Here is a 16,262-nt window from a genome sequence, read left to right on the forward strand (position 1 = left end):
TTATATTATAATTTCTAATAAATTCATCATAATTGTAAAATTCTCCATTTTCCTTAATGAGATCATTTATGAAAAATACATTTTATTCTGTATCCAATTTTTATAAAAAGCTGTTTTTCCATCAATCATAATATTTTCATTTAAAAACAATGGTTGAGACAAGATATCACTTGGGGCTGTGGTCAGAGGCTCACACAATGAGGCCCATGATGAAATTACATTTTGCCAAAAAGGGTTAAATTCTTTTTTAATTTCATTGAGTGCTGATTTTGATAAATGCCACATATTTTCACCACCATTCATTTCAAGGTGATCTGCCAATAGAACCTTCCATGAGGAATAATTTGTGAGGTCTAAAACTTTTCTAACCCAGGATAACTTAAGTGATTTTATAAATGATTCAATATGTGGCATTTTTACACCACCATCCTCGTAATTTGAGATAAGTATATTTCTTTTAATTTTGTCCCCTTTACCATCCCACACAAATCTGTATAGCATAGATTGTATCTGCTTTAATATATCTGGGGATGGATCTGGTAAAACAGTAAAACATTGAATTAGAATTGGTAGGGCGAGAGTTTTCACAACTACAATTTTCCCATATATAGTAATATTTCTGAATGACCAGTCACTTAAAAGATTTTTTACTTTTTGAATTTTTTCTAAATAATAATCAACACATATATCAGCTTTTGACAAACAATATTGAATGCCTAGGAGTTTGAAATTTCCTGAATGGTTCCATATTATTGTTTTATTTGTGTTTAGCTCCTCACCACAGCCCCTTTTTGCCCCAATCCATATAACTTGCGTTTTTTCAAAATTAGCCTTCAAACCAGAGCATGAGTAAAACAAGTCTATCTTATTTAGAGCACTGTTGAGAGATTCTTCACTATCATCCAGGATCAAAGTCGAATCATCAGCATACTGACTGAGTAAAAATTCAGAATTTTTAATCTTTATACCATTAATGTTGTTGTCATATTTTATTGATGCACTAAGCAGTTCCAAACATAAAATAAAAAGATTGTCGTACCCCCTCTCTATTACAAAAAAATCAGATAGATAGCCATTATTTTGAATGCAGCTTTTTGAATTGTAGTAAAGGGTTGTGAACCATTTCACTATTGTGTCCCCAAAACCTAGAAATTTCAAGGTTTCACATATAAAGTTCCACTCAAGAGAGTCGAAGGCTTTTTCAAAGTCCAACAAGACAAGCAAGCCAGGAATATCTTCGTCATCTACTTTTTTCAAGAGGTCATATATAAGTCTTGTACACTCACCAATATATCTGTCTTTCATAAAGCCAGTTTGAGTTTCACTAATCAGGTGACCAAGGACTTTTTTAATTCTATTTGCAATACATGTTGATACTATTTTATAGTCTACATTAAGTAGTGAAATAGGTCGCCAATTTTTTAGAAAATGTTTTGGTTTACCATCTTTGGGTAGACAGGTGATAACACCTTGTGTTTGTGAAATTGATAATTTACCTTCTTGAAATGCTTCTTTGAAAGAACGCAGTAGGAAAGGATTAATGTCGTGCCAACATTTTTTTATAAAACTCAGTTGTAAAACCATCCAGACCAGGAGATTTTCCATTTTTCATATTTTTTAATGCATTATGAATTTCTGAGCTGTTTAGTTCCCCCTCTAAATTAATATTTTGTTCATCAGAGAGAATTTTGATAAATGGGTTTTCAAGAGAAAAGAAATTAGCTCGGTGTGTATTATTTATAAGTGTTTTCTTAGATGAATATAGATTCTCATAATATAACTTTTGTTCCGCACGAATTTTTGCTTGATCAGTGATAAATTCACCATTATCTAAAGTTAATTTTTGTATTACTTTGTCAATATAATTTCTTTTCTCTAGATTACAGAAATATTTTGTACTTCTCTCCCCTTCAATTTGCCATTTAGCTTTTGCTCTCATTATTGCCCCTTTTATTCTAGATTCTCTGAGCGACCTTAACTGAAGTTCAATACGTGTAATTTCTTCCCTTTTATCATTGATATTTTCATTATTGTTCAAATTGTTCAATTGACTTTCTAGTTCTTGTTCTTCCCTTCTGCGTTCTTTCTTTTTAAAAGATGAATAAGAAATTGTTTTTCCTCGTATCATCAGTTTTAAAGTTTCCCAAAACAGTTGGTCGGAAATGGAAAATTCTATTTCTTCCCTATTTTCAGAATCAACTATTTTATATTGATCAATACTAATAGTATTCAATACAATCAGCAATACAAGTTTTAGTATTAGTAATAAATTCTTTGTCGTATAATAAAGCATTGTTAAATTTCCACGTCCCTTTGCCTTTTTCATTTGTATTAAATTGAATGGACAGAGATATGGGTGAGTGATCAGACCTATATGCAACACCAATATCACACGAGGTTATCAGTGGTTGAAAATCAGATGAGACAAGGAAGTAGTCCAGTCTTGCCTGCTTCTTGTTAGGTCCTCTCCAGGAAAACCTCTTTTTATCTGGGTATAATTCCCTATAAACATCAACCAGATCTATTTCTGACATCATTTCATTAACCTTTTTTTGAGCTTTAGGATTATTTTTATGCAAATAGTTTAAAGTATCCATATCATAATTTTGTGGTAAATTCCAATCACCCCCCACTTTTACTGAAGTATTACCAAAATTTTCAATATCTCTTTGGAGTATTTCATAAAAAACTGGTTTGTCCTCATTGGGTCCATATACCACTGCTATTGTCATTCTATGATTGAAAATTTTTATATCTAGAATTACATAGTTCCCGTTTTGATCCATTTTCTGTCCAAAAATTTCAAAAGAAAAAGTGCTTCTAAACAAGATAGCCACGCCTCTACTGCTCGTGGTATGCGACCCAAATATTATTTTATAACCCCATTCTGCCTGCCAATACTTTTCAAGTTCTTTTTTACAGTGAGTATCTACCAAGAAGACCATATCATAATTTTCTCTACATTTACTAAATATATCTCTTCTTTTAATTTTATCAGAAGACAGGCCTCTACAATTTATGCAACCAATTTTCAAACTACCCATATTTTATATCACTTACAATTGTAACGGATGAATGATCTAAGATTATACAGTCAATAAACATATTCAGAGCAATACAAAAAAATAAAGTACAAGTAAGTAGAGAGAAATGAAAGTGACATAAAAATGTTTTTTTCGAACCGTTTAACCCATAATAACCTGAGGTCTCCCGTTTCATGGTAATACAATTCTAATTAAGTAAATTAATTAACTAAAATACAGTGGGTGTCTCTCTTCCCCAGCCCTTTATATATAAAAACAAAATATAGTTTTTATAACAAAAACAAAAAAAAAACAAAAACAAAAATAACTGTTTTCCCCTTTCTTTATACCTCTAAAAAAAAAGAATTATGGTGCAAATCTCTGTAATTCTTTTCCCATTTCAAGTTTTGTAATGTTTTTAATTTTGGGGATCAGAAGTTAAACTGTTTGTTATTGTTGTCCGGGGTGCCCCCTTTTTGCTGAAAGCAGATAATTCTGCTTTTATTTGAGAATGCCATGTCTCTCAGGTTGGTTTGTTGTTTTTTAAAGGTGATACAGTTTTGAACAACTGTTAAGTGACATTCTATTTATATGTGGGGTTCTTTAAAAGACATAAAAGTAGCCAGTATGAGGAATTATAGCCATGTGCGTTTTATATGATGGACCGCTACTAATTAAGTCTGACCACGTTCAAAACTTAATAAAAACTATTAACACCTACTAGACGAGTTCAATAAGGGTGTATATTTGGAATAATGTTTACCTAAGTACTCTTGAAAGGCACATATTATGTATTTCTTTAGTTTAGAGAGGGTTTTATTATTCTCCGTGGGCGAGTTTATTTATCTACTAGGGTAAGTACCGGAGTAACTCGAGTGAAAATTAAACGCATAGAGTACGCACTCGAGTGACGTCATCGACTAACTCTCTTCAACCCACCGCTGGACCACGCTTCCTCGAGTTCCAAGATGGCGTCCGAAGAAGAAAACATGTAAGATGCAGTTGTTAAAATCTGCATAGTATGCTAATATCTTTGCAGATTATCGATTTTACTCGATAAAAATCAAATACGTGTGAAGTGGAATATTTATTATTTTTAACTTCATCATGCAATCCCTGATCACGTATTTCCACTATCTTCTGATCGGATGTAAAAAGTATTTATTGAAATATTTGTTTATATTACTATATAACTGCACAAGATGATAAACACACATTTTTTATTTTGCCCCCCAGTGCATTAGAAATACTGTTTTGGATAAAATCTATTATCATATCAGTGTGATTTTTTTAAAATCAAAAATGAGACAGTGTGTTCCTGTAACGGTTTTATGACCCCTGTCACCTATGAATTCACACTGCTCGAACTTTACATACTGTAATACACACATTATGTAATGCTATGAAATCACTGTTTTACTCTTAGATAAAATAAAATTGGTGATGAGGCAAACAAAAAGTATGAAGGTTGGGAACTAGTAGTAAGTGTATTAAGACATGGGGTTCAAAAGGGATGACTGAATTAGGAACTGCTACCCCTTTTCTTCTATCCCTTCTCCGATAATGGCCAAAAGGCTCTGTCCTGACCTGCTGTGGGACATTTTTTGTCGCTAGACCCCTTGCCCATGATTTACGTTTTGCTAAATTCCGGAATTCCCGAAACATTGTACAAGAAAAGAAAGTACTAAGGTACAATCTGATGTTCTTTCTTAAAACAATCCAGAAAAAAAGTTTTATCGTTTTTTTTATCTTGTAGGATTATGGTACAATTGACTAATCCTGAAGGGGATATAGAAAGCTGCAGGATGTCAAAAGAATTAGTGCAGATGCTGAAACACCCTGAATGTGGTATGTATAATGCATGTTAAGCACTATATTAAGCACACTTGAATACATATTTTTTCCCTTCAAATTTAACATTATTATGTATGCATGCAGGAAAACTGACTTCATATTTTTTTGTCAACTACTTGTTCACACAATTTATTCACTAAATTTTGGATTTTTTTTTCAAATAATTTTTTTTTAACATAGACCAACCTTTTTCCAAATTAAATGGACACTCAAAATGTAATAAGAATTAAAAAAAAAATAGAGCTAACATGTCTTAGATCAAGACAAGAACCATTTGACTTCCAAGAGGTCAATTGAGACCAAATGCAATAAGGGTAAACACAGACAGAACATCTATTTTTTTACCCCTCCCTTTTTTTCCTAAATCAAATGTTGTGTGGCCAAAAGGGTAAGACACCATAGAACTGATTACAGAAGACAATAACAATAAAACTCCTAAGACAAAAGTTGTCTGAAATTGTAATTATTAACAATGTTAAGATCTCCAGAAATTACATGGCCAGCAGGATTATAACATGCAGAAATGTGCAAAACCAAAGCAAAAGTGCTGCCCTCAGGTTCTTATAATATTTTTAGATGCTACTGTAAGGCAGCAGGTATTAAAGGCGGTTTTTGAAGGGAAAAACAACATACCAGATGAGAAAATACCAGAGGCGAAAATATCAGATGAGAATGAATGTAGTGCTGCAAGTGGTGCAAGTTGTAATAGTAGTAGTATTGGAAAGGTAAATAAATAATAAATACTCGCAAAAGAGTGTGTTTTCTACAAATAGGTTTAATTTTATTCATCAGCATTGGAAACTTAATGAAACAGTATGATAGTCAATTTTGATATTAGTAAAAAATTAAGATAAATAGTACTGACAATATTGTCTTTTCCATCCCCCTTAGGTTATTTCATCAGTCATATTGTACAAAACAATGTTGTACACAATAAATAAGAGGCAAACAACTTTTAATTTTGGTACAGATAATTTTTTTTATTTTAAAGTTTCCAATTAACACTATTTTTGTATGCCCCGCAGCTAAAGGAAGGGTGCATCAAGTTTATTATGTCAGTATGTACGCCCGTCCGTCTGTTTGAATGTACCTCCCATAATTTGTTTCCTTTCTCCAACTTTAGTTTGCCTCAACCAAATGTTATGAAACTTTTACACAATGCTTATTACCACAAAACACAGTACAATTTGAAATTTGGGTGGCATCAGTTTTACTGTCCATGAGTTATGCCCCTTATATTATATGCAAGCAGGGGCATCATCTGTGTCCCATGGTCACATTCTTTATTCATTTGTACCTTTTTTTAATTTTTAGGAGAAAAAGTTACATGACCCAAATTTGTTGGCCAATTATGAAGACAAAGTAATGATGGACAAAAATTGTGATGTTTTTCTGCAAAAATTTTATCGAAATATTTCACCATCTTCAGAGACTGACATTTCAGTGTTATCATTAGATAGCAATGAAATAGAACCTTTTGTCCAAAAGGGGTACTCATACTCAAGGGATAGCGAGGAATCCACTAAATGTTTTCCATCAGAGGACATATCTCCTATTTCTTCGTCAATGGGGGGAATTAAATGTCAATGGCATTCAAATATCTAGCACAACATTTGTTTCTCAAATAGAATTCTTAGAAGTTGTATCAAAAAAACTTGCCTGTAAAAAAGTCAAAATTATGACAAAAAGAAGGAGACATAGAAGAAGAAACTTCTACCGCAGAAGATAGATTGACACAATTATTTTGATATTTCAGGTTCACAACTGGACACAGTCGGAAGAAGTTCTGTTGATTACTTTGAGAAGTGATATAGAGTCGAAATTTGTTGGTGCCAAGGCTCATGAAACACTATGGAATGAAATTCAAAAGAAAATGGAAAAACAAGGGGTAAAAATTTCTGTTGCTCAAATAATAAACAAATGGAAAAATATGAAAAAACGTTACAAGGAGGTTATTGACGCAAACAATAAAACTGGAAACAATGCTGTTAGTTGGAAGCACTATGACAAGTTTAATGAATTGTATGGGAACAAAGCTTCCACAAAACTGCAAGCATCTTATGATTCAGGTCTTCAAGGAGCATCAGCTCAATTACATGCTAAACCTAACGAGGGAGAAAACAATATTGCTAAACCATCCTGTTCTGGAAAAAATTCTGTTGGAAAGTCTGCCAAAAAAAGAAAACGGGGTGATCTGTATGACATTATTGAAAAAATTAATGATAATGCACAGGATTCATTAATTGAAATAAAGAATCATAATGAGAAACAGCTTCAAAAACTTGATAGATTTCTGGATCTCTATGAAAAGTCAATTTCTGGTAAAGGTAAAAATGATGAGACTGATTAGGACAGAAATAAATTGAATTATTCTGACATTGAGGGTTCTCATTTTATTTTTCCTGTCGAAAGCAAAGGAGCTGTGATTTTAAATTGTTTCTTCTATCATAGCTAAGCTATATATGTTTTAGTGAGATTATTTTTGGTTAAAAATATAGCTTTATGGATTAAATCGAAAATTATATATTTGCTTTTTGAAATGTTTTTCCTGTTTTTTTTTGGTATTATTCTTGATAAAAAATCAGGGTATGTGTCGGATAGAATTTATTTAGTTTTAATATTTTATGTTTTGCTCTTTGTCTCGCCTGTAACGAAAAATCATGAAGGCGACATAACGACGATAGATTATCAAAAAATCTACTGTGATGTTAAAGTTTTATACTTTCAAAAAGTGTTTTCGTTAAACATTGTTGGATATTCACAAAACTTTTCCTATATTAAAAATGGTGTCCAAATTCAAATTTAAAAAAAATAAAATCACAATTTTCTGAAATTTAGCAGATAACTGGACAAAGTGCTTTTTTGCTACAAAATTCTTTGTTAACCCTTAAATTAAAGTTTTATAAACTGCCATAAAATTGTCAAAGTAATGCTGGCATCTTTTTAAAATTGGCACACAATATTATTACCAGAAAGATTGTCTCTGGATATTTCTTTTAATATGTTTATTTGGTACTTTTCAGATATCTGGACTTTTTTTTTGCGATTATTTTAATGTTAACTATGCTTAAGTTTTGTAAACTTTGATAAATTTGTTTAACCAAATTCAGATCCTCACAGATATATATGGGCTGGGTTAATTTTTGATTTGCAGGTGAGATGAGGTTGTGCAGAAATTGTTGATAAAATCAGGATATTTAAGTTTTGTTATAATTTTTACTTTTGTTTTAGATATGTTTATGTACTGTTAAAATGTGTTTTTTTTTCCATTTTGTTGATTAAACATTTCCATGATTACTGTGTTATTCTTGAAAATTATAAGATATATATATATATAAATATATAATCCATGTAAGTTGCATAAATGATCAGTATGAAATGTCTAAGAGACAACAACACAACCAAAATGTACAAGACCTAAGGCCACCAATGGTTACGCCTCTTTCAATTAATTTTTTATAGTGAGTCTTTTTTATGTTGTAATGTTACACTACTGTCTCAGGTTATGATGAAAGATGGTGCCTGTTAAAACATTCAAAACCTGCTGCATATTATATGCACCTGCCCTAAGAAAGGAGCCTTATGTCAGTGGTTGTCGTTTGTTGGTGTATTTCATACATGTTTTTAGCTCAACTGGCCTAAAATGCCATGTGAGCTTTTCTCATCACTTGGCGTCCGTCGTCCGTCAACATTTCACTTAAAGGACTTTTTCTCTGAAACCACTGGGCCAATTTGAACCAAACTTGGCAGCAATGGTCCTTGGGTGGTCCTCTTTCAGTTGTGTTCGATGACCCAGTTTGTCATTCGAGATGGCCGCCAATGCCAAACTTAGTTTAACATAGGACCCTATGGGAAAATCACAAAAAAATCTAATTGCTGAAACGATTTGAACCAAACTTGGCAGCTATGGTCCTTGGGTGGTTCTGAACCAAACCTATAGGAGTGTAAATGTTTCTTTTTTTAAGGATGTTATCCAATGATACCTCATGGGAATACAGGTGAGCGATACAGGCTCCAGGGAGCCTCTGGTTTGTTTCTGGTTTTCAATACTAGTATATAAATTAGACCGTAGGTTTTCCCCGTTTGAATTGTTTAACACTTGTCATGTTTGGGCCCTTTTAGCTTGCTTGGTGTAAGCCAAGGCTCCATGTTGAAGGCCGTACTGTAATTGCTTTACTTAACTACATTGTGTCTTGGATGGATAGTGGTCTCATTGGCACTCGTACCACATCTTATTTATATTAGTATAAACTTGGAAAAATAAAAACATCTTCAGTTGACAACAAATACTTGCTTATAAGTTTTGTTGTGCAAAAAAGATACTTTAGAATCCTCTGGCCATCTGTCATTTTACTATGTTTTCTGCACCATAACTCAAGTTTTCTTTAATTGATTTTTATGAAACCTGCACAGATGGACAGAAATGTATTGACTTGTAGGTCAGAGGTCATTTGGTTTATTAAAAAGAAGATATGGTGGTAATACAGGTACTACAAATACCCTCTCCAAATTTCTATCCACAGAGGTCACCATTTCTAAATGAGATAAAAATTGAAGATGTTTTTACAGAATAAACTTTAAAAAAAAAGAAGTTTGCCTGGATGGATTTTCATTATAAATGCACAGAAAAAAGCTTCAGTCACAAAAGGGATATCTACTATTATTATTATGTTTGTCAAACATCAAGGTCACATTTTATAGAGACAGTTCTTGAGCGCTTGTCTTCTTTTGAAAATTAATTTTCAAAAATGATCGTACAGAATCAAAAACACTTTCTAATGCCATTCTGAATGAACTCTACATTTTAAACCCATATTGTCTCACAGAAAACTTATGCCAGTGTTCTCATTTTAAACCCATATTGTCTCACAGAAAACTTATGCCAGTGTTCTCATTTTAAACCCATATTGTCTCACAGAAAACTTATGCCAGTGTTCTCATTTTAAACCCATATTGTCTCACAGAAAACTTATGCCAGTGTTCTCATTTTAAACCCATATTGTCTCACAGAAAACTTATGCCAGTGTTCTCATTTTAAACCCATATTGTCTCACAGAAAACTTATGCCAGTGTTCTCATTTTAAACCCATATTGTCTCACAGAAAACTTATGCCAGTGTTCTCATTTTAAACCCATATTGTCTCACAGAAAACTTATGCCAGTGTTCTCATTTTAAACCCATATTGTCTCACAGAAAACTTATGCCAGTGTTCTCATTTTAAACCCATATTGTCTCACAGAAAACTTATGCCAGTGTTCTCATAAGATTTTCCCTTACTCTAACTCCAGCATTATCATTTCTGAAAATATTTTGAAATCCATTGGGGTGACCATCTTGATTGTCATCAATAAATTGTTCAATGTCCTCGTGGTTAATTATTGTCAAATTATGAAGTATACATCCACATACAATAATGCCAACAATTGCTGAAGGTTCATGTGACGTAACTTCTCGGAGACGCCTGAAGCGACCCTTTAAAAGGCCAAATGCCTTTTCAACTACTTGTCTTGCAGATGAAATAACCTTGTTGAACTTCTTTTGCAAGTTTAAAAGGTGTCCATTATCTTTAAATGGAGGTATTAAATAGGGTTTAAATGGATATGCACTGTCAGCAATCAGGAATTTGTTGCAACCAAATATTCTCCCATTTTCTGCCCTGTCTGATAATGAGGAGTTTCTAAAAACTCGGGCATCATGTGTACAGCCTGGCCATCCTGCATATACATCACGGAACATAAGATTATGATCCACAACAGCCTGAAAATAGGAATGAGAATTGAATAAGACTAGGTAATACGTTCAGTTGATGTGTGCCACATTCGTTTATCACAATACATTAAAACCTAAAAACGCCGTGTGAATTGCAAATTGTTATACTAGAAAAAATACTTTTCTCCAAACAAAGTTGAGTCCCAGTTCGGACAAATTCATGACAGCTTCTGAATTTTTCATCACATTGTAAACACTAATACATGCAGTAAGATTTGAAAAAAATATGGGGTTAAGTTAAATTATGTTTCAGTCACCTTAAATAATTTTCATTGGTATTCAAATTTGCACATCACCTAATCGAAATTCTAGGTAAATGGTAAAATCTAACATGATGCACATATATGATATTACCTGCAACTGCATGGACGGAAAGCCTTTTCGATTGATGTAGTCTGAATCCCCCTTTGGACATGATGCTAGGCGAATATGACTGCCGTCCATTGCACCAATGATTCCCACCATTCCACTTTTCAGCTGAAATTCTCTACTTATGCTATCCTGTTCTTGGAGATTTGGCCACTTGATCAACTGAAGAGAGAGATAAATAGAATTTTATTTTATAATACATATGTAATACTAGTAGCATACATAACTATTTAATTTTTGAACTTATACAATCTTTAACCCTAATACCACATTTATCTGTTTGTGAAAGGGAGTGGTATGTTGCCACCGGTCCCAGAAAAGTCATTGATTGTAAACGGTAGATGTCCTATGTGCTTGGAATTGGCTTCCTATTTCGATATATTTGGTTATGAGTCCTTCTTTTATAAAAGCTTTTTTTTTGGTTCTCTATTTTCCTAACTATTTGGTCCAGATGCTTCCGATTGATAGGTAACTCCTTGAAATACGTATGTGGTATTTTATATTTTCAAAAAAAAAAAATATCCCTTTTAATCTATAGTCTGTTTTCGGATGGCGGGGATTAGCAGCTGAACAACCGTGTGTTGCATCCTCTAAAACTCAGGGAGATAGAATAGAATAAGCAAATGATAATGCTCAAAGTAAAATGGTGTTTTTTTAACATTTTTCTTGAAGTTTGAAGCTTTCTACTGAGCCATCGATATAAATTGTATTTTTGATAAAGAAATTTATATAAGCACTGTACATTTAATTTGGTTAGACAATAATATAGATCTACTTATTATGACTAGCTATACTTAGTCTGTAGTTAGACTGATAACGTACGTAACAGAGATTATTTAATATAGCATTTACAACTGTCTTGATTACGTTAAAAACTGAAGCCTTGCATACACCAAAATAGTGTCCAATTTCACGATGTGACTCCATATTTGCCATATAACATAAAAATATAAGAAGTTTTTTGTCTGGTGCAATGGGCTCCTTCCCTCTCTCAATATCTGGTACGAGATCGTTTTTTAAAACATCTAATATTTGTTCGAATGTTTCTGCGCTGATCCTAAAATGAGATTGAAAATCAACAGGAGCAAATGTTGGAATAACTGTTTCTGCGTAGCATGTAATCCGTGGAACATGGGGTCTACGGAGCAATGCTGCTATTGTTATAGCTAAATTATTCAGTTGCGTGTGTCTAGCCATTGCTAGATTTTCTAGGCCCGTCATATTCTGTATGAACATGAAACATTGCATGTTGTTGTCAACTTCGTCCTCCATGTTGAGAGTTACTCTAGTATCGAGTTTTCCGTTCACGTAAAAGACTGCGCGCGCACAGGCATTAACATAACCAGAGTAAGTATAGAGTAGATAAATAAACTCGCCCCGTGTTTTTGTCTGTATCGTGAGCCAAAACATCCGGTACAGGTTGCGCATGCCCACCTGAGCAATCTAATATGCAAATTAGCCATGTGCGGATGAGCCGGGACATACAATTTATCAACATAGAAAAAAAAACCTAACAATTAGAGAGAGTTTTAGAATACACAATGTAAAAAAAAAACACCCCAAAAACAGGAACGTAGTAATAAAATACAATAATAATAAACAGAATGTTACTGTGAGTATTCAAATGCGATTTGTTTAAATATTTTTTCGTTTAAATCAGTTAAAAGTTATTTATTTTACATGAGAAGGTCTGCTGAAAGGTCTATGATGATCTCTTCTTTTTCAGCATGACAAACGGATACTCTTTAATGTATACAAGATGGACTTTCCTCTGTTCAGATGAAGACAGTGCACGTCTTTCATTTAAAAGATTAAATCGAAGTTTTGCAACAGACGGCGGCACATCGGGCACAACACTATACCCACTTCCACGTTGTAGCTTCATCCCAGCGGCCAGAACGTCGTCTCGATCTATCAGACTATTAAAACGCACAATAATCTTTCTCTTCTCTTTGTCTCCCTCTTTTCCTGGTAGCCTATGCACGGCCTGGAACAGCATTTTTTCGATGCGCTCCTTGGGTATTTCTAAAGTTTTTTCAAAGAAGTGTCGGACATACAAATCAGTAGCTTTAGGCATCTCGGCCAAGGGGGTTCCTCTCACACCACTTACCACCAGGTTCCATTTTCTGCCCCAATACCCTAGCTTTAGTCTTTCTTTTTCTTCTGTTGATATTTTTTCCTCAATATCAGGAAGGAGTGTGTTATGTATGTCTTTAATACTGTCATCCATGAGTTTAGCATGAGATTCAAGGTTTTCTACATTGTCCCTTAGTACCTTGACCTCTGTTTTCAGAAATTCAACATCCCCCTCTAATTTGAGGTGCAAACTTGCAAAGCATTCGGACACAGATTTAGATTCGTACATTTTTTTTAATGTCTCATACCTTTCTTGTTCCCTGGGGTCCATGGTTATCAGTTGTCTCCGTATATTTCCGTCAAAATGTACTTTAAATAACGATTATCGATTCTGACTCCGACCACTGACCTCTGTTTACACGAATAACGAAGTTCGGTCCACTCGAATAATATTTCCAAGATAATGTTTGTAACAATTAAAGACTTTTGTATCAGGTTTATGTCATTTAAAACTTGCTAGAGTTTGGGGATCATCTATTGTTTTTAGTTTACGACCTTCACATAACTCACATACATTTACTAACTGGTTTTTCAATAAAAAAGGCGGAGAGTAGAAAAACACCACTTCATGCAATCGCCATGCTACCGGACGTTTTATTATACTAGATTATGAAGTGTGTGTCCGAGCGAGAACTTCTTTATGTTCATTATTTTAGGAATATTTATCAAAAAGTAGTATTTTAATACTAATAAGCCCCTTTCATCTATTTAGTCAGACGTCAGTCGCTTTCTTGATATACCCTATCTATTGTTAAATTTGTCGGGTAATTTATGACAAAAAGCTTTTGACGTGTTTAGCCGAAAAGTTTTCTCATTTTTACATTATTCAATTTACTGTGTGCTGGTTCATATTTTGGACGCCAGTCTTTGCTCCTTTTTAATAAAATCCTCATTCCAAAAAAACAAATATGAAGCTTAGAAATGGAAAAATATTAAATTCTAAATTCGTTCAAAGGGTCTCAATTATCAAAATCGCTTATCTAAGAATACTACCATCGCTAACATTTTTAACAATAAAAATCGTGGTTACCCTTGTATCGATAAGTGTCATGCCAAAAAATTACTTACATGTCCCCGTCTTTCCATCAACAATACGGTAAGGTCCACGTTTAATGGTCGCACATTTTCTTTGAATTTTATAACTGATATTACTTGTAAAACAAACAGTATTATCTATTTACTCGCATGAAACAAACTGGGATGCGGTATTTAGTACGTAGGTGAAACTGGACGATGTTTATTCAAACGCACGCAAGAACACCTGTATCGTTTTAAAAGACCCAATAAATTCAAATGTATCATTTATCAACATCTGAAGAAGCACAATCATCTTAGGTAATATTTAACAGTTCAACCTTTAGAAGTAGTAAATAAGCAGCCTGGTGAATCTCATTCAAAGTGTGTACGATCACGGAAAATAATTGAATTAAATTGGACTAAAAAATTACAGACAGTCTACCCTCTTGGTCTTAATGATAATATCATGATAATTGGTAATATATCAAGAACCGATTCTGTTAACATTTTGGATATAGCTTCTAAAACTGTTCGTAAAAATCGTTCTCATGGACGTAGAAAAAGGTCGCAATCAAAAAAATTTCGGACCGACCTTACAAATATTTCGAACCTAATTTCTATTTCAAAACACAACGGCAGACGTTATCTGTTAACCAAGTTCTGTTCTTTACCTATAAATAAATTAAATAAAATTTCAGAGGATTGCAACACAATTTCATATTACAGTCCTAAGTATGAACTCGTTCAAATTATAATGGCATTTTGTTATCCTAAACTGTTTCCCAAAATTGATCGTCCTGAAGATCATAAAAACATTTTATTAAAATAAAGTATGTCACTAAAGGTTTTGATTTTGTAAATATTGTCGGTATTTTTAACGACCATTCTGTTAAAATCCAAATTCCTGTATATTTTGATAAAACTGAACTCCCTCTTATTAGTTATATTTACAAAAAATATACCCGGAAATATGTGTTTAATTATAGCCAATTGTGTAAAGATGTAAATATCATTGAAAATACACCTATGTCATGTAATTGCAGTAATTCCGAATACACGTATGACCCCATTTCCCATGTCATAACAGGAGACCTTAACATCGTTCGCGACCGAGAGTTAAAATCATTCCTCAGTAAAGGACCTAAATATCGTCCACCGTCAATTATTAATTGGAATGAGTGTCGTAATATCATCCACGACTCACTCCGTACCTTGCTATAGGGTAAAACGGTAAAAAGCTGACAAAAATCTTTGGACTCTTTTTTTTAATTCAGTAATGAAGATAGTTGATATTCGAATACAACATTTTAAAGAACATTTTACTCTTAACAACAACCTTAAAAACCCTATGTCGCCTATCAAACATAAACTAAAAGAACTAGCCAAGGAATTTGTTTTCGTTCCGGCTGATAAAGCTGCTAATAATATCATTATTGTTTGACGTAAATTTTATATTGATGTTCTGCAAAAGGAAATCACCAATTCACCAACATTCCAACTGACTTCATTTTCAGAAAACTACATCTGTAACAAACACAAACTGTTAGCTACTTCTTTACAAGCAGAACCAAATACAATGGAAGTCCCAACTATGTACTGGCTTCCGAATCTACACAAAAAACCTTACAAATATAGATTTATTTCATCTTCAAGCCATTGTTCCACTACTAAATTGTATTTTCTACTAACTAGTACACTTGGTACAATAAAAAACCTGATAATAAATTGTTCAAGTAAGGCCTTTGAAAATATTGGAATTAATTACTTTTGGAGTGTCAAAAACTCGTTGGAAGTACTTGATAAATTACATGCATAATTATATTGGTGATATTGAATCTGTTGAAAGTTTTGATTTTTCTACACTGTATACCACTCAGAAAAAAATCTCATCTCTAATTGACTGTGCATTTAAAAAGTCAGAATGCGAGTACATATGTTCAAACTCTTTTAGGTCATTTTTAAGTAGCAATAAACAAAAGAACTATGTCAATTGGGCATGCTTTGATACTATATATACGCTTGAATTTTTACTTGATAACATCTTTGTTCGCTTTGGAGATTCCGTATATCGTCAAGTTATTGGAATTCCAATG

The 16,262-nt window shown here is 33.1% G+C and overlaps 2 protein-coding genes across 3 annotated transcripts in view; one reads left to right on the forward strand and one right to left on the reverse strand.

Moving 5' to 3' along the window:
- LOC139481463 (uncharacterized) overlaps positions 1-8,171 on the forward strand; it is a 35,238-nt gene extending 27,067 nt beyond the window's left edge. The window contains exons 1-4 of one of the 2 annotated variants that reach the window (XM_071264822.1): positions 3,477-4,014; positions 4,780-4,871; positions 5,454-5,602; positions 6,634-8,171. In XM_071264822.1, coding sequence (XP_071120923.1) covers positions 3,992-4,014; positions 4,780-4,871; positions 5,454-5,602; positions 6,634-7,227 — 858 coding nt within the window. In that variant the 5' untranslated portion in view covers positions 3,477-3,991 and the 3' untranslated portion in view covers positions 7,228-8,171. Of the gene's footprint in view, positions 1-3,476; positions 4,015-4,779; positions 4,872-5,453; positions 5,603-6,633 lie in introns of those variants that run through there. The other variant, XM_071264823.1, reaches the window with a different exon arrangement.
- Positions 8,172-10,097: 1,926 nt separating this feature from the next.
- LOC139482877 (uncharacterized) lies at positions 10,098-12,388 on the reverse strand. Its single transcript, XM_071266908.1, has 3 exons — positions 11,839-12,388; positions 11,002-11,178; positions 10,098-10,635 (listed from the first exon to the last, which is right to left on the reverse strand). Exons 1-3 carry the CDS (start codon positions 12,286-12,288, stop codon positions 10,123-10,125), a joined length of 1,140 nt encoding a protein of 379 aa, XP_071123009.1. The 5' UTR covers positions 12,289-12,388; the 3' UTR covers positions 10,098-10,122.
- Positions 12,389-16,262: the final 3,874 nt, after the last annotated feature.

This window comes from Mytilus edulis, chromosome 7 (genome assembly GCF_963676685.1).
Source record: "Mytilus edulis chromosome 7, xbMytEdul2.2, whole genome shotgun sequence".
In the NCBI taxonomy this organism is placed as follows: domain Eukaryota; kingdom Metazoa; phylum Mollusca; class Bivalvia; order Mytilida; family Mytilidae; genus Mytilus; species Mytilus edulis.